The sequence below is a fragment of the Macrosteles quadrilineatus genome, unplaced genomic scaffold, assembly GCF_028750875.1.
Source record: "Macrosteles quadrilineatus isolate MER2022 unplaced genomic scaffold, UCM_ALF_1.0 Scaffold_2__2_contigs__length_208266976, whole genome shotgun sequence".
Lineage (NCBI taxonomy): Eukaryota > Metazoa > Arthropoda > Insecta > Hemiptera > Cicadellidae > Macrosteles > Macrosteles quadrilineatus.
In genome coordinates this window covers 34123987-34150180 of record NW_026542595.1, presented here as the reverse complement: position 1 = coordinate 34150180, position 26194 = coordinate 34123987, and the positions used below count along the sequence as shown (strand labels likewise).

General features: G+C 36.6%; 1 protein-coding gene across 2 annotated transcripts in view; it reads right to left on the bottom strand.

Moving 5' to 3' along the window:
- The window catches only part of LOC128983914 (ubiquitin carboxyl-terminal hydrolase 8-like), an 85519-nt gene that overhangs the window by 42839 nt on the left and 16486 nt on the right, over window positions 1-26194 (bottom strand). For both annotated transcript variants that reach the window (XM_054403177.1, XM_054403176.1), the window contains 3 exons: window positions 13052-13285; window positions 2198-2427; window positions 636-795 (listed from right to left, as the gene is read on the bottom strand). In XM_054403177.1, coding sequence (XP_054259152.1) covers window positions 636-795; window positions 2198-2427; window positions 13052-13285 — 624 coding nt within the window. The remainder of the gene's footprint in view (window positions 1-635; window positions 796-2197; window positions 2428-13051; window positions 13286-26194) is intronic.

Here is a 26194-nt window from a genome sequence, read left to right as displayed (position 1 = left end):
TAGGCCAGGCCAAATTTTTTATTATGCCTAATACTATTAATTAGTAACAAAATAAGTTAACTTAAAACATTTGGTGTATACTAATGTAAGAAACTAAATGTAAGAAAAAATGTAAGAATGTAAGAAAACTATGTAAGAAGCTATTAAAAAATAGCTTATTTAGGCCTAGGCCTACTTTACGCGCAACTACTTGACTCCACTCAATACTAGTTTTTTACTCAAATGCCATTTTATTGAAAAAATTTTCTTTTAAAGCAAATAAAATGAGGTGAAATTTACTTAACAAATTATATTTTACTCTACATCTTAACATTAAATTGCATTTAAAAAAAGGGTTTAACTAGGCCTGATAAGCGTATTATTTTTGTAATTACGTTTATTCATAATAAAAAACAGCTCAGCTCGGTTAAAGCTCGGCTTGGGCTAGGCTTCGATTGAAAATCTCAGGCTCGCACACCTCTAATAAAAATAAAAATTTTGTATTCCACAAATATGCTATGTTTCTAATTGCGCATTTGTATCAATAACCACTGTAAAAACTGTATTTTAACATCTTCATATTCTATGACAGGATTTTGTTTAGGTTGTACTTACAAAACATCAACAATCATCGTTATAAATTTTATAATAGTTACCCCGCTTTGATTGAAGATCCTGGGATATTGATACTGTGGACTGAGCTGATTTTTGACATTTCGTAATCTGCTTTTGGTCGAATGTCGATGACAAGTATGTCCAAGATTGAGCCAAAAACTTTTTCTTTAAAAACTTCACATTTCATAAATTTGTTTTCACCTGAAATAGCCATTTATGTAATTTATTGTCTGTAAAAAACGATAATATACATATTATAATTAAAAAAAAAATAATTTAGCTCATCAAACAATTTTCACAGAACATTGAATGGATAAACAAATGACAGCATAAGTAATTCTTAGGCCTCAGGTACGATAAGAGCTGTTCATTTGTGAGGTTGGTAGTATTGCAACTGCAACAGCAAGGCTGCTAGAACAAACAACAATTAATCAGAAATCAATGGTGATTTTGGACCAAATTGACTTGGAAAATGTGGAAGAAAGAAGAAAATTGATGACAGAATAAGAACTCTCACGGAAATTGTTCTTACTGATAGAAAGAAGACTAAAAACAGCTAGCTTAGGATTTGAAGGATGTGGGGTCAGTTTCCTCCAGAGGAGAACACTGATTAGTGAAGGACGGCAGGCCAAATAAAAGGAAACAATAACCCCTAGTATGGATAAAAAGTGTCTGGAGTAGGCAAGAGGCTTTACACATTGGACTGAGGATGATTGAAAAAAGGTAAGCAACATTTTTAAGTCACAATAAACTAAGCAGTATGTCACTTGAGTTACTGTAACCTACTGTTGGGGGTCTTTACAGAGGCCTACCCTGTTCATTAAAATATAGAAACTCTTATTTAAGTTTGGCATCACAATGAAGGAATTCAAAATAGCTGTTCAAACCTTATTGCTGGTATGCCAAAAAGACTAACAATGTTTATTATGAATAAGGTGATGCATACCAAATACTACAATCTAAAGTTTGTTAAGCACTATGTTTCACGTTTTACAGATAAATTAAATATGGTAAAAAAACTAGATTAGTCTAATGATTTGTCCCCTCTCGGTGCACCAGCACACCACAAAAATATTCAGTAGTAAAATGATAGCCTTAAAGCATGAAAACATCGCAAAATAAATCTTTCTTTATATATATATATATGTGTGTGTGTATAAAATATTTCTTGGGTCCCGATATGTCTAACTTACAACACATAAATTAACACATCAATCAATCTTTATGCTTTGTGATGTAAGATTCGTAGCACGGATTTTATGGTAAATTTTTTATTTATTTGGACGTGAGTCTTGAATGATATTTTTTGTGGCGTACATCTTTTAATCTTTTGGCCCATCATCAGCAACCCATCACACTAGGTTTATTGTATCCTCGTTACAATGGTGTATTAGCAATCGCGCTGAGCAGTAGAAAAAAAAAAACAAAAAACAATCGTGACCAAATGTTAGACACATTTGTGGCCACACTGTTTCGATTAGCTACATTGCATTTAATATTCATGTTGCATTCTCAACTTGACAACAAGTTTAGCAATTCTTTTTGTTACTTTTTTTTACAAGTTTTGCTACTTTAAAAAGTCATTAAAAAGTAATAGCCATACCATAATAGTCACTTTGAGGTTTTTCAATAAAATCAGAATTAAAAATGAGATTATAGTCATCATGACATTTTTGGTCGTTCATCATTGGAGTCTTGGTCCCATTTGATGTGTGATGGCTGGAATCTGCTCCTTCTTTCCTTTTCTTCGGCACAACATTCGGTGCTAGTTTGAACTGACTCCTCAATGATTCTTCAGCTTTACTCACAGTCCCATTTTCTAAAGCTGCATACCTAAACAACAAAGAAATCACTATGTGCACTCCTTTTCTGAAAATTAGCACGGAACTTTCTATGTTTTTTATCTTAAAATCTGAATTTGTAAGGAAAACCAATGCTTATCGAATAAGTGGTCTAGATATAAAACCCCAAATGTAAAATGTAAGTGAATTAGTTGTTTACCATGTGATAAAAATACACCCGCTGCAGCAAACCAAAGCATATGCTAGTTGCTTGATTGAATTGTTAACAGTATCTAAACACATTTGCCATTAAAATTCATTCTGGACTTTGGCCTAAACAGAATAAATCCCACGTACATAATCCATCGGAACAAAAAATACAGTGGGTGAATACTGTGTCTTGCTAGTTTGAACTACAACTAGGTACAGGTTATCTGATCCTCCCAGTGGATGATGAGTAAAATGAGTCGTGAGATTGTGTGTTATTTTCATGTGGCATGACTGTATACCATAGAAGGTGCATCGAGCAATCCCTTTCTAAGCCCTTGACAGTGTTTATTAGGTAGAGATGCGCACCAGGTTTCAGGCACCTGCAAATTACTGTACTTTATATTTATTTAGTGATGCATACCACTTAGATGATCACTCTTAATTGACTATTCTTAGTGCGAACTGAAACCCGTCAGTCTGCGAAGGTATCGCTTTTTTTAAAAAGCAAAAGGCAATGTCAAGGTTAAGAAATATTTTTGTTGGTCCAATTTAGGCTACTTATTATGTATAACAGTGAGCAATGTATTGAAAATGCATGATTCAGCATGCATCAAAATCCCGATGCAATTCAATTCATATAACATTATTCATATCAGTACAGCATCTATACAGGAATGGCGTCAAGATTGATTGAATAAAACTAACTAAAATACTTATCATTAACATTCCATCAATATTAATAGCTTATCAGCTCAAATAAAGTAAAAAATTCAGTGCAATATAAAAATTGTACATAAAAATCAAAAATCAAAATAATAAATTAAATTATTTTAAAATTAAAAGTTTCAATTTTTTATAAAATAAAGCAACAGAGAACTAAAACTCTTCGAATGAGTACATAGCCTTTTGTTCATAATTTTTTTTTTTTAATCTTTATTTAAATTTATTTTTTTAAGTTTCAAATTTTATTTCTTTAGTAAGTTTAAACCGGCAAATTTAGGTGTCTTTGTGAAAAGTTGCAGAGTATGTGAGCTTGTGGCCAGGTCTTCTCGATTTCTATAGTAAAGTAATTATGATTGTCTCTAAGGAGTTGTAATTCATTAAATCCACCTTTTACTGATAATGTTGTTTCACAGACATACATTCCATAAACAGTCATAATATTCTCAGTTTTAAAATAGGCTATTCTTTGACTCAAGTTCTGTCTTTTAAATTGCATAATATTCTAAATTATCTTTTGCATTTTTAGAATTGATTTTAATTTTTTCTTTTTTGTTGCACCATAAAGTGATAATCCAATCGTTATGTTTGAATGTATGTATGAAATATATATAATTTTTAAAGTTTCCTTTTCACATAGGGGTTTTAATCTTGTTAGTGCACATAGGCCAGATGAAAATTTTGGAAAGTAACTGATCAATATGATGGTCCCATTTCATCAATTTTTAATCCTAAGAATTTGGTGTGGTCTTCATTTGTAATTGTTTTGTTAGGCTATTAACTACAATTTTTGGCAAAGCATGGGTTTGTGAGGTACCAAATTTTAAGGGGGGTAAAAACGTATTGCTAGTCAACTAACACCATAACTTACCCGATTTTTATCCACAACATCCTACTCCTAGGCCTATGCTTGGGCTATTGGCCAAAGAACGTAGGCCTACTTTTAATAACATTGAAGTACACAAACACACCCACAATTGCATATTTATTCATAATAGCACTCCGTTTCACCAAACAAAGTTAAACCGACCGATTTTACAAGTATTTATCACCGACGACATAACCTAAAACTGGTGTTTGTTGATTGACGATGACAGACGATAACTAGACCGAATCCCCGATCAGCTGTTGGCTAGTTTCCAAAATCGCCACCGCAGCGCTTGAGCCGCGGCCGAGGAAATCGGGATTTGAGCCGGACAAGAATTATTTGCTGTTCGACCGTCGACTCGTTCACGAGAAGCCTCTTCGCGCAACGAAACTAACTTCGCCATACGATATTGATTCAGGTTAGCTACGTTTCCAGACTTTCCTACTTTAATTTAAACACTCTTTTAACATACGCATACTCGTCTGCCACTTATTTTTACCCGTTTAAGTTCGATTTAATTTTCTAAATCTCAATAACTTAGTTTCCGCCGACTTGTACAAAACCCGCCAGTTCCTGCCTGCCAGTGACTAGCGGTGGATATTTTTCGGCTCTTTTAAATCAATTGGCTATTAAATTACGTAAATTCCGTTCGTTTCACGATTAAATATTACTTAAGTTACTCCAGTTAATTTCACCCCGAGACTTGTCGTTTAAGTTCTAAACCCCGTCTGTGGCGGGTGAAAGAATCAAGTCTGGGAGTAGGCTGAGTTGAATAATCGGCTACGTAAATTAATTCTAAATTTATTTTAAATCATATCACGTTAAATTATCCGTCCAGTTATATTAATTAGGCCCCGATGACTCTGTAGGGATTGGGTTTACGTCATATTACATTCTATATTATTTACCTAGGCCTTTAGTTAATTATTTTAAAGTTCAATACGAGTATTTACATCACATTGGCTAAGATTGAATACTGGTTGGCCCTACAGAGTCATTCTAAAAGTTAGGCAAAATTCTCCAAAACACTTTTATGAAGGCTGGGATGATATAGCTCCAACTGCAGGATTTCCTGAGCGCTTCTAGAGCTCTGAGCCTTCGATTAAATTTAAATAAATTGATCAGTCAAAGCCGTGACAACTTCGTATCGACCCCTGGATTTTTCTCGGCTCCTTCTGAGCACTCCGGGGAAGAAATTTGAGTGTTGCCGGTTCTAGGGTAGGCTTAGCCTGACTTTGGTGAATACTAGTTTATTCCCCCCCTAGAATTTTGCGTCACAGGTTTAATCTCGATGCATCGAATTGGTCCTAATGCATCGGAATACCCGATACATCGATTACGTCTTAAATAGGGATGGGTCAATTCAGGATTCCACCGATTCTTGGCTTTGGAATCAGAATCGAGAATCAACCGCTCAAAGTCATAACGGTAATTTTTCGATCGCGGGATCCTCGCAGACGAGTTGGGAATCGGTATCGGAAGAGTAGTAATTTTCCAATACAGATTCCCGACTCGTCTATGAAGATCTCGTCATAAAAAAATTGCTGTTATCCAGATACCAATTCCCGACTCTTCTGCAAAAATCTAGCGATAGAATAATTACCGTTATTCCGATACCGATTCCAGACTTTTCTGCAAAATTGTGTAATATTAAGGAAAGAGTGATAAAAAACGTTAATAGAAAGAAAGAACAAGACTTAATTGTCAACTCTGAATGATATAAAACAATAACAAACAACATGTTTATCACATCATACGACAGATTGCGTGATCAGAAAATTAATAATAATAATAAATCTGTATTGTCATTTAGTAATACATAAATTATAATAGACAAGGCCACATTTGTTACATGTTTTGTTACATTTGTTATATACAATATTAAATACGGAAAATGTAAAATAAAATAAAGTCAAATGAATTTTAAAAGTATAAAACATTAGTAATAATAAAAAATTGAAAGTTAACAGGACATAAAAAACTATAACGATAACAAAGAATCATCAAAACTGCTTGGCCTCACATTTATGCGTGGAATAATCTGCATTTTCCAAAAACTCCTCAACTGAATAAAAACCACGACTTATAAGCCAATCTGATGATTTTGACCTATACGATTGAATGTCTTCCTGATTTCTAAAGGATATTGGAAGTTTATTGAGTTTTATTTGCAAAATTGTATAACTTTTAATAACTTTTTTTTAGTATGGCTAAATCAATCAGTTAGCATAATTGTATGCTAATTACTTGGCCCTAGTAGCAGAGAATCTATATATCAATTTGAAACTGTTTTTCTTTGTGACAGCTAAATTGAGAGAACGGCTGGGCATAGAAACTCGGTAGAAGTGTCTAAATAAAGGTCTTGATCTGTAGATGAGCCATCAAAAGAAAAACGTGGGGAATTCCCTCGGGGCTCTGCCCCAGTGGCCTTTAAATTCCCATCCCATGTTATTCTTGTGGAGGAAAAACTGGGTTTTTGTCACAGCTAATTCGAGAGAATGGCTGGGTGTAGAAACTTGGTAGTGGTGTCTTAAGAAAGGTATTGGTCTGTAGGTGAGCCCTCAAAAGAGAAACGAGGTAAATTTCCTTGGGGATCTGCCCCAGAGGGCTTTAAAGTTCACTCAGCAGTTTTATTTACATTACGACCATATGGATAATTTTACTCTACTTTTAATGAACCAGATTGAGTTAAAAAAGAACCCCAGAAATTCATTTATTGGTATTTGTTTACGATAATCGGGTTCAAAAATTGTGTCATAGATAAGAACGTTGAGGATGAGAGCTGTGTTCAAGTTTTGGAATAGACTAATTACGGAGTATGTTTCATCTATGGTTTTGGTGAATTAGGTGAATTAATGTCAATTCAGGTATTTAAAAAAATGTGTACAGGGTTTTTACTTTGATGTACACATCTAGCTAGGTCGAACAACGCATCAAACCTCACTACATACAAAACATTCGGCCATCACATCTTATAGCATTTGCATAATTTGTTACCAAGGCTAGACTTGGTTATGGGTTTGGTTCCGCAAATGTTCAAGATTTGTGGTCGAATTTCTTACAATTATGGTTCATTAAATCCACGAAATACATGCACAGCTTTATGTGATCGATATAGCCAAGGCAAAACTACCCCATAAGTTAATCAATTAGCAAGTAAGTACAGGATGATTAAATAAGTACAGGATGATTAAATACAGGGAAATACATGGGTCGATGTGGCAAGAGAAGGAGTTAATATTGCTTAGATCAAAGTAAGAATGTTACTGCTTTCTGTAGAATCAGATATTTTTATCAAATAAAAAAACTTATTTAATATGCTGATAACATTTGGTATTTTTATGAACAAAGATGAAGATTCACTTATAAAGCCAAATACAATCTGAATGATTTTCCTAAAGCAGATGGAATTAGTTGTTAGTAATATTGACTCTTTCCGTAACAAGATAGACTCATTATACAGGGTGGCTGAAAAGTAACTTGCACCCCCACTTAACTTTTCAACCATTTGAGATAGCCTATTTGAAATCGGTTTGCGGCAACCTTCTTAGATATGAGAGGCTACAATAATTATGGCCAATTTTGCCCTTAGGGGTAGCGGGGGTAGGGGGTGGATCAAAATTTTCAAATGACAAGTATAGTCGAGTTTGGTATCATTCTACAGGTCTTGACGAAACATGAACATTGACATAAAGAAAACCAAAATCAGGGTGGCAAAAAAATTAACTTGCACCCTCTTTAACTTTTTAACTATTTGAGGTATTTGAAATCGGTTTGCGGCAACTTGTTTGGAAATGAGGGGCTACAATAATTATGGTCAGTTTTTAAAATTTTGCCCTTAGGGGTAGCGGGGGTAGGGAGTAGCTCAAAATGTTCAAATAGCAAGTATAGTCGAGTTTGGTACCATTTTGTAGGTCTTGACGAAACATAACAATTAACATAAAGAAAATATAAATCGGACCATTAATAACAATATGGCAGCTCAAAGTTACTTAAAATAACCATTGTCTCAATCATTAACAATATGGCAGCTCAAAATTACTTAAAATAACCATTGTCTCAATCATTTTTAGCTGTCATTTTGTTATTAATGGTCTGATTTCTATTTTCTTTATGTTAACTGTTATGTTTCGTCAAGACCTGTAAAATGATACCAAACTCGACTATACTTGTCATTTGAAATTTTGAGCTACCCCCTACCCCCGCTACCCCTAAGGGCAATATTTTCAAAATTGACCATAAATATTGTGGCCCCTCATATCTAAGAAGGTTGCCGCAAACCGATTTCAAATATCTCAAATGGTTGAAAAGTTAAGGGGGGGTGCAAGTTACTTTTCAGCCACTCTGTATGAACTCCTTCTCCCATATAGTGAAAGTGGTTTTGACATGAAACAAACAATTATAAGACTCCTAAAAAACCTTTTGGCCGACCTAAAGCCGGTAAAAAGGTAGGAAATATTGTGTTAATCGAATTCATCAATCACGTTTTTAGGGAACACAATCGTCATACTTATTATGCTTATCCTCCCTTCATTTAACTAAGATTTTAATACCTTCACTCTAACTATCGCAGTTAGCTAAATGTACATAAAACCTCAAGATAAACCGTCGATTTCGACGGGGTTCCGCTAGTAAAAATGACCTGGAAGCATTAGCACTGAAAGTAGGTTTACAGGTTTATAAAGATAAAAATAACTATATAAAAATTGGAGGAGTGGCAGAGCCAACCAACTCGACGCTGGATGTTATGGGATATAGTTTCAAAATGACTAAAGAAATTAAGTATTTGGGAGTTACCAAAAACATACATAATAAAAAAAAGATAAGATACAAAAGGGATTAAACGCAGCAAATAAATGTTGGTGTAATAGGTTTTAGTCTATAAAAAATATTGAAGAGTAAGCTCCTGTCAAGAAATACTAAAATTAGAATATATAGAGAGTAATAATACTGTACAATCAGTTCTCTTGTATGGTTCAGAGATATGGGCACTAACACAACATATCCACAAGAAGTTAATAATGCTTGAAAATAAAATTTTGAGAAGGATATGTAGACTAATATTCTAAGACAGGGTTAAGAGAAAACTGAAAAATCAAGAACTCAGGAACCTGTACAGAAGGCCAGATATTGTGGCGATGATAAGAAGTAGGAGAATTAGGTGGCTTGGTCATGTGAGAAGAAGAGAAGAGGATCAACAATAAGAAAGGTGTGGAGAGATTGACCAAAACGAAGGCGACTATTAGGAAGACTAAGGTTAAAATGGATCGACCGGATTTAAAAATGGAAGTGGTTGGAGTTATAAGAAGAATTCGACATGGCGGAGGGGAGTCTGAAGGAAACTTGTTGGCGGAGGCCACAAGTGTGAGTGATTATGCAAGTTAAATGTTTGTTATACAGTGACAACCAAGATGTTTAGCTTGAGGAGGCTCATCATCTCGCTGGGAGACTTTTGAAACAGTACAATAATTGTTGATACTGTTTGTTTACTTCACCAACAACTATGTAGACTTGTGTGAAAAAAGTTAAGGTTCTACATTGGGAATTTTTAGTTAGTTTTGCATTCATTATCCACGACTTAGATTACCTCTTCGATCACTCAACAACTCATTACGGATAGTTGGGAGTTTTAGGTAATTGTGGATTCACCTTGAAAACCTTTGTTTATTCTAAAGAGTTTGTGAACCAGCATGATCGGACTATAGGAGACATAAAATTTATCAATTAATATCAAAACCATAATGTAGAACTAAAAACAAATAACTGATATTAAAGTGTTGTTTTGAGCTAAATAGTTACAGAGAAGATTCTGAAACTACGAGATTCTGATATGTACAGATAAAAAAATTATGTTATTCCTATGGAGAATAAGTAAACTTTAGTAGTTTGCTTGTTTGTGGATATATATATATATTTTTTTAATGTGGCAGATTTTTTTATTTTATACTAACACATTTAACAACCCACTTAAAAACACACTTTATCACATTTCCTGTATCAGCAGACATTAACACCATTAGTTAAACCATGGTATTTAAATAGTAAATAATATCTACAGAATCTGTCTATATTAGTAATTCTGCAAGCGATTTTTTTAAATCAAAATTTTGAGAGTTTGACAGCTCACAGGATTATGTGAGAGGGCTCAAATTAAAGGCCTTGGTCCCAGGGGGTCGGGAAAATAACAGATTATGTCCAAATCTACCAGAAAATGAGAAATAACAAAAGATATCTCCAATTAAAAATGCATTGGGATTGAAATAAGTTGGTTTTGTTTACATTAATCATTTGATTACAAATTTATTATCATTTTTTATTCTTCTTTAAATTCTGTTGATGGAGTGCGTGAAGTTTGTTTACTAATAAAAAAAGAATTAGAGCTGCTGCATGAAAGATCATTTGATTCTTAGTTTGTTTAAATATAACAATAGGCTAATTTGATTCACATTTGAGCTTTTTAGGGACATGTCCCTACAGGTCACTAGTTTTATTAATTTCTGTGTTATTCGATCTTTCCACTTCTCTAACCTTGCTGCAGCTAGTTTGGATCAGGTTTTCAATTATCAATTAATTAATTAGGGGACTCCACCTAAGTGTGTATTTGAACCAAAATATGAATGAAGGATGGAGTGGAAAATCTGTAGATTGGAGTGAGATAATCTTTGTAGCTTTGTTATAACAGTGGAACCTCGCTAATCCGACCTCAGATGGTCCAACTCCTCGCTTGGTACGACCGTGCCGCCGACACAATAGACTTTCGCTAACATAATCTCATTGTCCAATAAAAATGTCCAGAACATTTTTTAAATTGTGTTTTTTAAGTCTAATATGTTGAAATTTGTGGTATATTTAAGTATTAGACGAAAAAAATAGAAGCAAAACAAAGAAATGTCAAACAAAGCTTCGAGGTTAAGCTATCCGTTTGAACTGACAATCGTTTGCACTCAAAATCGTCTGCTCCTTAGGCTTACTACACATGACGCATCTGTCTGCTGTGCGCTTGCTTCACAACATTTTTTGATTGGGTCTTTGGTAACCATGACAACTGAAGTAGCCTGTGATTGGGTGTTAGTTAACCATGACGACTTGTTGAATGAATGGATAAAGAGAAACTCAAGAAAGAATAGATGAAAAAAGAGAAAGAATACGCGATGTTTTATGTCATTTTTATCTTCATCGGTGTATTTTACGACTGTTATTATCAGTTACGTGTGTTGTTATAAGTAGGCTACTATTATTTTATACTTTTTTGTATGCGTTATCTAATGTTTTTATTGACATTCTTCTGTCCTGAAACAGCGTAGCAGTAGCCTGTGACTAGCAGTAGCTTACTAGCCATTCTGTTGTATTTTGCTGTACAATGTTTGGCAGTTTATTTGTTTGAATAAAAGTTTGAGGAAGCTGTGATTTTTAATAAAACAGTTTTTATTACTGAACCAAGTTTAATGACTTAACATAATTATCATTACTAGTGCACCTGTTGCTCGAATTCGAGCAATTGCAAAGTATTACAGGCGTTATTACAAAAACGAATAACAGTCACAATTTTCGATGATTTAAAAGAGTCAACTTAAAGATAATCAAATACTCCACTCCAGTTATCGAAACTGAAAACGAATGCTCTTGTGTGTATCATGTGTTTACTATGAACAGCTGTAATCAATATAAACAAAATCTTTTTTTCATAAGAAATACATTGGGATTTTGATGGCCTGTGGGGCAAAGCCTGAGGACTTGTATTACAGGAATTGGTGAAAGGGGGCGTCTTCACAAAAAATACTTAATTTTGACACCTCGCTTGTAAAAATCCGTCCATTATTAACGGAGGAGTAGTGTTTCGTAGAAATCGCCTTCACGTATTATATATAAGGATTGCGCATTAGCATACTAATTGTATTTTGATGATGTAATATGCAAATTATGACAATAAAGTCCATCTATACAGTTAGTATTAGGCGTTGATTATGAGTTAGAAATTACTGTTTTATGTGTTGGTTTAACCATGGTTTTCAGTTATCTGTGGTCTGGTCAAAATACAGTTTTACTATGTTTTTACGTCAATAAACACGTTCCTCCGATAATCCGACCTTTTTGCTGTTCCGACCATGCTCCCGGTCCTGTAGATGACAGATTAGCGAGGTTCTACTGAAAGTTCAGCTGTTTCAGTAGTCAGGATAATTTATTTTAAGCCCAATAACCGGGGTCAGCTGGGTCCAGTTTTGAACCATCAATAGGCTATCTGCTTTTTCTCAGGATCGAACCGGTAACCTTTTGAATATTAGGCAACCACTATAACCACTCAGATACCCAAGACTACTGGAATTGGAAACAGACCGTGATTGTTCAGCAAGGGTAATATTATAATTATTAGAGGCTAGGGGCTTAATAACAGGTGGGTAGCCTATGTAGGCCTACGGTGATATTGTCAAGTAGGTAGTGAGTTGTGTTATACAACTAAATAGCGAGTTGTGTTAGGCACCTAAAATGTCAAGGTTGGAATACCCAACTGCAAAAGTAAGCGGAGGATCAAACCTTAACTGTATTAGGTAGGTTTAGTTGTAGAAAGTTTACACTGGGGTTTACTCACAATAGTGATAATATATTACTTTCACAGATAAGACTCCAATGTTCTATATAGGCTAACTCCAATTATACCTGCCTTCCAAGAGTAAGAATGTTCAAAGGTTCCATTGCATCAAAAAAGGTCTAATTGATATTGCTGATACAGTAATTAAAAAATAATGATGCAATCGTGGTATCTAAAGGCTTCCTTAATAATTTTTTAATGTTCAATCCATACATAGTAATTAACTTAAAAGCCAGCAAATTCAAAATTGCAAAGTTTACTTACACAAGAAATATATGCTAATTTACCAACCTTTCTTGTAGCTTACTTGAATACTCCTCTAACATTTGGGTTATTTTCAAGATGTCTTTACCATACATAAGTTTAAAATAATTTTTATCCTCCATATATTCAGGCGATTTCATAATTATTTGCCAAAGCTCCATAGCTCGAAATAGAAAAACATACGCCAATTCCTCGTCTGCTTCTTCCTCATTCAACATAGTATTTGCTTTCTCATACAATGATTTGGCAGATGTAATCAACCTACAACAGTAAAATACACAAAAAACTAAAACAATAAAACTTTACAATTTCAAATAATGGCAAATTAAAAAAAAAATGGTTTGCTTGTTACCTATTTCAATGTGTTTGTACAGTAGAACCTCTTTAATCCGAACCCCCGTAATCCGAACGTCCACTAATCCGAACCCCTCATTGCTGTACTCTATACGCAGTACAGCAGTTCTTTATTGTATACTGTATTTAATGTACAGTACTGTTTATTCACCATGTTTACTACTGTATTATATAAACACTGTATTTTAATTTATAAAACATTTTTTTCACTTTTCCCAAAAAAATTTAGATCAATTTTAGCCATGTTTTGGCTATTGCTATGTAAAAACAACAGTATGTTCTGTAATCCGAACTATTCACTAGTCCGAACTACCCCTGGTCCCAATTAGTTCGGATTAAAGAGGTTCTACTGTATATATATTATACAGCTAAAATTATAGTGTCAGTATAGAAATATATTTAAAAAAATTCTGCATGGACGTTGGGCTTATATTCATCCTTAAGTCATCTTTCCTATTAAATTAACTGTATCTTAGTACCAAAGCTATCATCTGAATCATCATGTACTGATCAAATCTAGAGGGGATTGAAAAGCTCTATTGTCTACCCCTTTTATTGGTTTTGGTTTTTGTAATACCCAACTGACACTTGACGCAAAGGGGCCCAAATAAAATAGTACCGTAGATTACAGCACACTCCTGATTATCCGAGCCCCTTTAGAAGCCTTGATGAAGACTTAGAAGAAACTGATACTTAGGTACATGGGGGACACAGTCCTCAGAGTCAATCCCCTACACAGCCATCAGCCCGGTTACACCCCAGGAAGATTCTGTGACTCTGCCCTACATCACTTGGTAAGCAGAATCGACAAGGCACTGGAATTCAAAGAGATTGCCCTCAGGGCTTTCCTTGACATCCAGGTCTTTGACAACACTGAAACCCCAGGCTGTCGTCAATGCTGCCAGAGCTCGTAGATTCCATGGGGTGGTGTACAGGTGGGCAGAACCTCTTCTTAGGAAGAGGAAGGTAAAACTTTCACTTCACAATGAGGTAATGAAATGAAAATGAAAATGAAATGAAAATGCTTCTTTATTGAGGCGAACTTAGGACCACATGGTCCTTTCTTACAGTTAACCTCTAAAAAACTAATAATAACAACAAAATAATAACAAAAAATACAATAAAGTTTGTAACATAGCTAGTAATAAAATAGTATAAATCTATTCATCTTCCCTAACATCCAGTCACACACACATACACCCTCTGCTGCATCTAGGCCTAACGCACGCCATCCCGCCAAGCCACGGCCATCCGGTCAAGGTAATATTCTTTCAGCGCCACCATCAGTCGGGATCGGTTTTCTATAGATTTGATGGGCAGAGGTATGGAGTTCCATAGGCGGCAGGCTGTTACTAAAAATGATTTATTATAAACAGTTGTTCTATGATGAGGAATGCGAAGCGTGGACGAGCCAGAGCGGGTATCCCTTGCGCCTCTTCCATTCAAAAATTTAAAATTCTTTGCAAGATAATTTGGAATTCTAAGATTGATGACTGAATGAGTAATGGAAAGTATTCGTATTTTTCTGACGTCCTCTAATTTCAAAATTGATTCATTAATGTAATAGGGTGTGACATGGTCATCACGCCTAAGATTGAACAAGAATCGAACACAATAATTTTGTACACGCTGTAATTTTGTTGCCAAAGCCACAGTCATATCATTAACCACGGTGTTGCAGTAGTTGAAGTGTGGAAACACGAGTGATTTGACCAGTAAGAGTTTAATGTGAAAAGGTAGAAGTCGTTGCATCTTCTTCAGTGTGTGAACAGCGGCAAACACTCTTTTACAAGTGCTTACCACCGCGTCAGTCCAGTCCAATGTGCGGTTTAGAGTCAAACCAAGACTTTTTACTTTGTCCTGGTATTGCAAAGTGGTTCCGTTTACAGTGATTTTTGGCAAAATGTCTAAGTCCACTTTGTTGAGTAACCGTGAGTGACCTATGATGATTGGCTTTGTTTTGTCAGGATTGAGTCTAAGTCCGTTCTTTTCTGCCCATTGAACAATTCTGTTGATGTCGTGATTCATCATGTTTATAGTTTCATTTGCATCGCTCACTTTAAAATGAGAATAAATTTGCAAGTCGTCAGCGTACAAATGAAACTTTGCGTGGTGTAGAACTGTACTGATGTCATTGATGTAAATGGTGAAAAGCAGAGGACCAAGAATTGAACCCTGGGGAACTCCGCAGGGAACATGTCTCCAGTCAGACGTCAAGTTGTCATGAGAAACACACTGCTTTCGGCTCTGAAGATATGATCTCATCCATTTTAATGAATTATCAGAGAAACCTAACAGTTTGAGTTTGGCTAGAAGAATGCTATGGTTTACGGTATCGAAGGCTTTACTGAAGTCAAATAATGTTAAGATAGTACATTGGCTACGATCCATAGCAAATCGTATGTCATCAGTTACATGAAGCATTGCCGTTTCAGTACTGTAAGATTTACGAAAACCTGATTGAAAGCTATTGAGGATGTTGTTTTGTACCAAGAAGTCAGAAACTTGAGAGTGAATGACTCTTTCTAGTGCCTTAGAAAGAGCGGGAAGAATGCTAATTGGTCTGTAGTCTTGCGGAAGCGATGGGGATGAGATTTTATTCAAGGGACGGACAAGCGCAGACTTCCACTTTTCTGGGAAAATACCTGATCTTAGTGAAGTATTAAATATGAAAGTTAATGTTGGGAGGAGAGAAAACAAGATACGTTTAATTAAAGAAATTGGGATTCTGTCAGAACCAGTGGCTTCAGACGTTAACCGCCTTATAGCCTTCAAAACATCGATTTGCAATATTGGCTTGAAGTTAAATTGAGTGATGGAATTTGGCAAATGGCGTAACTCTGTTAAATGGTTCTGAACTATTGTACTGTTTGCCTGTGATGAAACTGTTAAAAAATAATCATTTAAATCGTTCAACGGAATTGATATGGGGACAATGTTAACTTGCTTTCCAAAGCCAAAACGTTTTAGATTACGCCAGCAAATAGCAGAGGATTGCTTTCCTTCAGAAAACAATCTATTAAAAAATTGGAGTCGAGCATTGCGTAAATGTTGTTTTACTTGATTTCTTAGCTGGCGATATTTTGCCATGAGCCCTTGATCCCTAGTTCTTTTGGCTCTGCGATGGACTGAGTCCCGCCGAGCCATTAAACCAATTATCTCATCATTAATCCAAGGAACGGGGCGACTTTTACTAACCCTACGGTTGACAATTGGAGCGTGTTTGTCATATAATTTTTAAATGGTTTCATTAAGTGAATCGACCATATCATCAACTGACTCCAGGGTATGTATGGAGTGCCAAGGCGTTAAATTTACATCAGACAAAAAATTTGCTTTGTTAAAATTTCTAAAATCTCTGTAAGATTTAAGTTTTTGTTTGGGCTTGGGAGCTCTCGTGGCAAGGGCACAATAAATAAGGTCATGTCGAGAAATGGCAGGGACTGGAAGCTGGCCATGGTGAACTGAAAATTCGGGATCACTTAGAATAATAAGGTCTAGTAATGTATCAGCTTCAGCAGTGTGATGGGTTGGGTCCAGTGGTAGTATCGCCAAGTTGCAAGAGTCAAACATGTTTGTCAATTGTCTGCAATCGTAACGTCCAGGTTTGAGTAAGTCACAGTTAAAGTCACCCATGATCAAGACACGACTGTAGCCTGGCATGAGGCGCAAGAGAGTATTTTCAAAGTTGGCCAAATGCCCCACTCCTGGAGGACGGTAACATGTCCCCAGGAGAAGAGCATCCGAACCAGACAAACGAATTTCCAAAAAAATAAATTCAGGTTTAGCAGAGTACTCACCCGGGGACTCGTACAACTGCCTGGCTTGCAAACCGTCTTTCACATAAACGGCAACGCCACCACCTGTTTTTCCTAAACGATCGTTTCTGAAAACTGAATAACCAGGCAGTGCGATCAACCCAGGCGAAATACTCGGCTTCAACCAAGTCTCTGAAACTGCAATGATTTCAAAATTTTGAGTCCGAAATATTGCTCTGACTTCGTCAATATGTTTTGTGAGGGATTGAGCATTGATGTGAGCAGCTTTGAATTGTTTGGCAAAGGGAGCGAGGTTGTTGATAAGGATCTGGGCGTTATCAGTAGGGAGAGGAGTGGGCGGGGGAGGGGTGACTGAGGCGACGCTGTGCAGGTCCGCTATCCTGGACCTACAGCTCGGACCCGCGGCGAGGCGCCGACGACGCGCACCGGCGTAGCTGCAACAGACACATTCACACACACACACACACATACTTGGGACGTAATACATCGTAATTAAAATAACTAAGCTAATAAAATAAAACAATTTCTCTATCACTACTGAGGAATAAACACAATTAACATTCAGCTCCTTGCATAAGTTAAAATGTAAAATAATAAAATAAAATAAAATAAAATAACAACCAGGCCAGGACCACACGAGGCTGTCCACAGGGTGACATACTCTCTCCTCTTCTTTGGAACCTTGTTGTGGATGACTTAATCAGATCTCTCAGTGACAGTGGTTTATTCGTTCAAGGATGCTGACGACATTGTGATACTGGTTGTGGGCAAATTCAATAACACGGTCTCCGACCTCATGAACACAGCTTTCAGGTCAGTTTGACAGAGGTGCACAGAGGTAGGCCTTTCAATCAACCCGTCCAAAGTAGCGGTGGTCCTCTTCACCAGAAGGCGGAATCTAAATGGCATAGGACCTCTGAACTACAAGGCTCAGTGCTTGAACTGCAGAATCAGGTAAAGTACCTGGGTGTGGTATTGGACCGAAAGCTGCAATGGGGACCACAACTCCAAAAGGTCATTACTTTACTTTACTTTAATACTTTTCAATGAAATGGCGACAATACAAAGTAGGTATTTTAAGCCAAGTATGAATGGAGATGAGTGTAGGATGTGTGGCGCGATCTTGTAGTCTTGTTAGTGACTAGGGCTGACTTATTCCTTAGACACAACTGTTAATTGATAGCCCATAGGCCTACAGCTAATGGCAACTAAGGGACCTACAGTTAATAGTGCAATCCGAACCACATTTTTTGCCTTGGTATATACGAATTGGTCTAATTTTCAGGATAGTACTGCGGATAGTCGTAGTACTCACTCGTGCGGACGTTAATCCACACCATGGAGTATCGCATCCACAGTGAATGCCCATAAATAGCCACAATTTGTAAACTCCTAGTAGCTGGATTACAGGACGACGCCACTCGTCCGAGTTGATCAAGGTAAGTTGTCATACAATGTCAACATTGTTGACAGGGCTGCCTGGGATAAGGGTGAACCTGAATACATGAAAAGGGGGATCACTTAGTATACGGATGGCTCGAAAAAGCCAAGGGGCACTGGAGCTGGAATATTATGGAGTCAGACCCAAGGCGCAGTTTTGCGTAGGCCTGGGGAAAATGGCCACTGTATTCCAGGCAGAAGTTGTTGCCCTGTCCGAGTGTGCTAGAGTGTGTTTGAAGCGTGGACCTGTAAATGACGGTGCACAATAATGCGCTGCAATCCCATGTTTACATGTAAGCCTGGCCCTCTATAAAAAAAAAGGTAATTCGTAGGAGGGACCTCAGGGCTCAAGCTGGGGCTTATGGACTGGCTGTTTGTCTCCGTAGTAAGGCCTGCCATGACATACGGTTCACTCGTGTGGTGGCCCAAGATGGACTTGGTGTCGGCAGTGAGAGATTGACCTGCATGTTAAGGTCACTGCGAGGAGGACTGCCTACACACTCCGGTCACCTCCTATGCTCTATATTTTGACAGGAGGCAACTTAAGTATGATAATTTTTTTTTTTTGTTGGGCATCACTCACCTTATTGAAATCACGAGAACGCAGTCCTTGTCATGTCACAATCATACACAGTTCATTGCACATAAAAATATACAAAAATGAAAATAAAATTAAAACTAAATTTAAAATATCAGACAAAAGTTCTCAACACCGACGTTTCGCCGCACCAAAATCAACGTGCGGCGTTTTCAAGGTTATTTCTCTTCTCACACAATCGTTGTGAGCGCCTAACCACGACTGACGACCCCGGTGGTGGAGGAGGGGGAGGGTAGACTCTGTTATCTAGAACAGCTGATGGCATTATCTTCTTTTGTTTAGATTTTTCTATGCATCCTTTAATTTCTTTCTCTATTAGTGTATTGTAAACAGGGGCTGATATCAATGGATGCGTTGGCTAATGAATCTTGATCTGAAGTAATAAACAAAGCCTCAATAATATTCCTTTTCTTCCAATTAGACTCTGTGGGGAAGTTATGTTAATTAGAAAGCAATGTGGACTGTATTATAGTAATTTTGAATTGGATACACTAACCTTTTGTTATTAAACTGATGCGTAGACTGGGGGCCCCCTTTGATGAATCCTGAAATGCTATAATGTTGATAAGTTCACTTTTTCACACTATATGATGTTAAAAAACACTTCAATTGTCTTTATAATAAGTTATAAGCCAGCGGTAAATATTTATGTTGGTAAAGAGGTTTATGGTATTTGAAAATGTAGGAGAAAAGGCATGTTAAGTCCTCATAGCAACAGGACTTGCCCAAGAGTGCCACTACTCTACTGAAGGAAGGAGTTAGTCATGTGATACATATCAGTGACCAATCAGAGAGCTAGTCTTGAAACCATTGGGGTTTGAAGATACTGATGCACTCTATGAGGAAAACATTTAACTATTTGAAATGGTATTTAAATGGAGATTGTGGTGAAATCAGTTACATATTATTAGAGTGCATTAAAATTAAAAATTAATATAAGAATACTTAGAACAAAACAGTATATATATTTGACATACCGGCCCCCTTGAACCGATCCGGTTCAACAGAAAAACAAGAACCATGCATGATTGAAATATGAGGAATAAAAATAAGGAAGGGGGTTGGTAGCCAGAGTTATGTTAGGTTAGTTTATAGGAAGGCGGGAAACCTTAACTGCAGGTCGTGTTAAGGTTTTTGTAGACGTCTTGATTTGAACGACTCTTACAGTGCCATCTTGACCAGGAGAGGCTGAGATGATTCGACCAAGCGTCCAAGCAAGAGGTGGAGTATTGTCTTCATGAATGATTACTAAGTCTCCGATCTTGAGGTTTTCTTCTGGAGTAGTCCACTTAGATCGTTCTTGGAGGGTCTGCAGATACTCTCTATGCCATCTGTTCCATATGTGTTGAGCAAATGCGTGCACAAGTTTCCACCGTTTCAGGCGATTTACAGAGGTATCCGTGAGATGAGGTTCTATTAGAGACGTCAGAGGTCCTCCTGTCAGGAAGTGTCCTGGAGTTAATGCTTCAAGGTCAGATGGGTCTGCAGAGAGTGGTGTAATAGGCCTTGAATTTAACATTGACTCAACACGAGCAATCAGTGTTAGAAACTCTTCATAGGTTAGGATTTGTGTACCTATGACTCTCTTCAAGTGGTATTTGGCACTTTTTATTGCCCGCTCCCACAAGCCTCCTTGGTGTGGAGCTCGAGGTGGTATGAAATGGAAAGTTATTTTGTTGTTCTGGGCAAACCGTTGTGTTTCAGGTTTTATCATTAGGTCTTGGAAGCATTTTTTAAGCGTTGAGGCTGTTCCAATGAAATTGGTGGCACAATCTGAATATAAATCTGATATAGTGCCTCGTCTGGCAGTAAACCTAGTTAAGGAAGCAATGAATGCATCTGCTGAAAGATCTGTGACCATCTCCAAATGTACAGCCTTTGTGGCAAAGCATATAAATAAACAGAGATAGACTTTAATTGGCTGCAGTCGACGTAAGATGTGAACCTTTACTGTAAAAGGTCCAGCATAATCCATAGCGGAAACATTGAAACAACGAGTAGCCGTAACACGTCCAGCAGGTAAGTCGCCCATTAAAGGTGCTGTCATTTTAGGCTTAGCTTTGAAACATCGAATACATTTAAATATTCTGGAGCGTATAACACTTCTCTGAGACAATATCCAGTAGTTTTGCATTAACATTGCTTGAAGGAGTTGTGGTCCTGCATGTAGATATATTTTATGAAAGAAATCAATCAACAGGTGGACTACAAAATGGTTCTTGGGAAGCAAAATGGGATGTTTTGCACTGTACTTAAGTGGTGAATTTTTCAGTCTTCCACCAACTCGTATGATTCCTTCTTCATCTAAGAAAGGTGCAAGCCGTTGTATTTGGGTAGAACATGTTTTCTTAGCTTGAAGCGATTTGATCTCATTTGCAAAGCATTCCTTTTGCACACACCAACATATGCGATTTGTTGCACTTTCAAATTCCTGTTTGGTTAAATGAGTGGTTATCTTTGCCTTTAGCTTTAGACATTTAATAAAACGAAGAACATAAGCCATAACGTTTACAAGTTTAGACCATGAGGAATATTTACTTAAAAAATGTAGTTTAGAGTCATCGGTTGATGTTATGAGGTTGAATGTCTCTGATTTCAGTTCATTAAGAGATTCTTCAGGATCTGGGGAAAGTTTAGTTTGTGGCCATGTAATTGAGTCCCATTTAAGCCACTTAGGTCCTGACCACCAGAGCTCATGATTCATTAAAGCGGATGGTGTTAGGCCACGAGAGGCGCAATCAGCAGGGTTCTCTGCTGAGGAAACGTGTCTCCATATGCATGAAGGAGTAAGCTCTTGTATCTGAGCTACTCTATTTGCTACAAATAGTTTTAGCTTGTAAGATGGGGTGTGGATCCATGACAGAGCAATCATAGAATCTGACCACGCATTGATAGCTGTAATATGGTATTGTTTATCAAACTTATTGATGCAATAGTGAAGCAACTTGGCAAGTAAATGAGCGCCGCATAGTTCAAGCCTAGGTATTGTAGTGCGTTTAAGCGGAGCTACCTTTGATTTTGCAATCAACAAATGAGTTGAAACATTGTGATCATAATCTTCTAACCTTAAAAAGACACATGAAGCATAGCCTGATTCACTAGCGTCTGAAAAGCCGTGTAATTGTATGTTACTGGCGTTTACCATGGGAAGGTAGCGAGGTATTTTTAGATTGTCAATTTCTGAGAGCTCACTGATAAATTGAGACCATTTCTCAGAAAGTGTCTCAGGAAGCTGAGTATCCCATTCTAACCCTAAACACCAAATGTGCTGCATTAATGCCTTTGCCCAAAAAACCAGCGGACAAATTAGCCCCATGGGGTCATAAATCTGAGCAATAAAAGAAAGAAGTGCTCTCTTTGTATGTACTCCTAAGGGTTTGGGTATAGCATAAGAAAATTTGTCTGTTTGTGGTATCCATTTTAAGCCAAGGACACTGTGACAAGGTTGATCAGTGCTTCGAAGCATGAGGGGAGTTTCACGATGATCCAGCGGAACATTTTCAAGAAGTTTTTCATTATTAGAAGACCATTTTCGTAGCTGAAATCCTCCTTTGAGTAGTAAATCGATAACATCTTGCTGTAAGTCAAGGGCTTCATTTAAAGTGTCACAACCTAACAAAGCGTCATCAACATAGATTTGATCTTGCAGAGCTTTGGCTGCTAGCGGATGGTTATCACCTTCATCGGCCATTAGCTGTTGGATAACACGATTGGCTAAATATGGACTTGAACTCATGCCGTATGTAACCGTGGTTAACTGATACACTTTGATCGGATGAGAGGGCTCTTTTCTCCAGTAAATCAATTGAAATTTTCTATCATCTTCATGAATTAATATCTGCCTAAACATTTGTTTTATGTCACATGTAAAGACATATTTATGTTGTCGAAAGCGAAAAATTATATCAGTTATGCAGTTTTGGGCCTTGGTGTTGTAAGCTGTTAAGCGAGATTCCAGTAGAAGTTGGGACCGAACTGTTAAAAACCACTCTTAGCTTGTCTCCTTTAAAAACACCATGATGAGGTAGGAAGAAGTGAGGTTCGTCTGAGGGCGGAATTGATTCACAAATTTCCATATGACCAGAAGTCTCATAATCTTGCATGAATTCAACATATTTCATCTTGAAGTCTGGTTGAGCAGCAAATTTATTTTCAAGTGAGTTAAACATACGTTTAGCTACAGGTGCTGAAAGACCCAATTTCTGAGGGGATTCCTTAAACGGTAAACGACAGATATATCTACCGGTATTGTCACGTGAGTGTGAGTTTAGGAAATGTTTTTCACACTCTGCATCAGTTGGCGAAATTTTCAAAGTTTGAGGCGGTTCTTCAATTGACCAGAATCGTTGAAGAGTAGCATGAAGATCTAAGTCGTTAGTTGAGAGAAGAGTGGATATTCCACTAAATTGAAGCGGTTGATTGGAGGGAGCAATAGGTGCGGCACCAAGCACAACAAAGCCAAAAATTGTTCTCATAATGAAGGGTAAATTTTCTCCCATACTTACAGGCGGCTCAAGTAAAGTTTGAGGGAATAGATCCGCTCCTATCAATAAATCAATGGGACCTGGCAAGTCAAAGGTTGGATCGGCTAGCATGTATTTTTTCAGTTGAACTTTGATGAAGGGTGAGAGCTGAACTCGAGGCAGGTTACTTGTAATCTGATCAAGAATAAGAACAGGATGAGAAGAGGCCAAATTTGACCCACTGAGGGAAGAGATATTCAGATGTGTGAAACCTTTAGGCTTTATGTTAGCCACAGAAATTCCTTTGATATCAGGGACGCCAACAGCAGAGCGTTTTACATTTAATATATTTGCACAACTTTCTGAAATAAGTGTGGTTTGTGAGGCGCTATCCAAAACAGCACGCAAAACGAGACCGTTTCCTTTGTGAGTAGAAACTTTCACTAAAGCGGTTGCAAGCAATACAGTATTATTCTGAGTACGAGCCAAACCCATAAGAGTATTCGATTGGTTGACATGATCAGGGGACTTAACATTACTTGTACAGGGATCAGTGTTTGCTTCATTCAATCTTGTTTGAGCCTGGTCAAAATGCAGGAGAGTATGATGTCGTTTTGAGCAAGTAAGACAAGTCTGTTTAGATTTACACATTTTAGGTTTGTGCATACCAAAACAGTTTACACATAAGTCTTTACTCTTAATGAAGTCAAACCTGTCTTTAGTATTAATGCCCCCAAATTTAGGACATTTGAATACTATGTGAGTAGTAGCGGAGCAATAAATACATTTAAGCATTCGATCTTTGTCATTAGACGACAACAATACAACATTAGCCCTATTAGTTTTAGCCTTATTTGCAAAATTAGATTTGATTGGGTGGTTGCTCTTATTTTCATTTGGTGAAAATGTTTTGTTCGAAACAGAAGCTAACTCCGCAGCCTCCTCTTGTGTACATTTATTTTCCAAGAAATGAATTAATTCATTGATAGTAGGAACCTTTTTTGAGTCATTACGTGAGTGCTCAAACTTAGTGCGGAGAGCAGAATCAAATTTACGCAAAATATGCGTTGTCAAAAGCAAACTTTCATTAGCAATATCATGACCAAGAGTTTTTAAGGCCTGGTAGTTTTCATTGTAAACTGAGAGAAATTTCCGCAATTGTTTGACAGTAGGCCTAGTAAGTTGAGGCAAATCTAAGATATTGTTAGTATGAAGAGTGATTAGCAACCTTGTATTGTGGTATCTATCTATCAGAGATTGCCATGCTATAGCATAGTTCGCAGCGTTAAGAGGCAAAGATTTCACCAAACTCAATGGCTCATCTGAGAGACAGGATAGCAAATATGTAAATTTTTCTATGTTACTGAGTGACTCATTAGTATGAACTGCATTTTCAAATATGCTATGAAACGACATCCACTGGTCTGGTTGACCAGAGAATTTACCTAAATCCAATGAAGGCAATTTTATTGTCGGAGGTACAGCCACAGCTTGTGCTGTTGAACTAGCGGTGGACTGATTCAATTGCTCAGATACTGCAGGTGTAGGTATTAATGTGCTACATAAGCTACTAATATTTATGTACAGGTCAGATATTTTATCTTGAAGTTCGGTTACCTTTTCATCTACGATGTCTTCAGGTAGGGGAGTTGTAGAGAACAACTTATTAACAATTTTTTCAAATTCTGCATGTTTTTGAGAAGCTGCAGTTGAAAGTAACTTTATTCTATTTATTTGTTGATCATTTAAAGATTCAAGGGCTTGAACAGTACTTAATGTTGTAACTTGCTTGTCAATACTACTAAGTCTTTGTTCAATAAGTTGACTTTGCTTGACAAAAGATAAAAATCTCATTTTGGAATAGAATAGTCAAACACACAATAAAACTCAAAAGGTCTGTATAAACTCCACCTTGGAATTTATAAATTAAAGTTATTTCTTCACTAGAAATTTCAATAACTTATTTTGCAAAGTATTTGCAATATAAAATCACACTAAATTATTTACATTTTAATTTTCTTTCCAGAAGTTCCAGAAGTATCATTTAATACAATAATGATCAATCGACAATATTACTGTACAAAGCAATCAGCTGTTTTCGTGATAGATGAGAATCAATAACATTTGTAGATAATCAGAACAAGGAAAGGAAGGATAATTATTTCTGGCTACACAATGAATATCCTGGAATGCAAACAGAATACTGAGAGGGGAAGGGGGGTATGTCTGCTAGAGATAAGGCTCATGAAATGGCTGAGATATAATCATGAATATTTAAAATTGGACATGAAACTAGACTTTCACTTTTGTGCATGTTTGGAAATGAAATATGAAAAATCATCAAACTTAAATATGTTTGATTTTGAAAATATATAGTACAATGTCCTATGATTTAAAAAAAACAATAAAACAACACTGGCTTATTTAATAAATGTTCACAAATTATAAAAATGTGTTTGTGATAAAATAAAAAATGTATTTCACAATGAAATTAAATCTTAACAATTCTTTAAATATTTCCAACGCACTGAGTTTA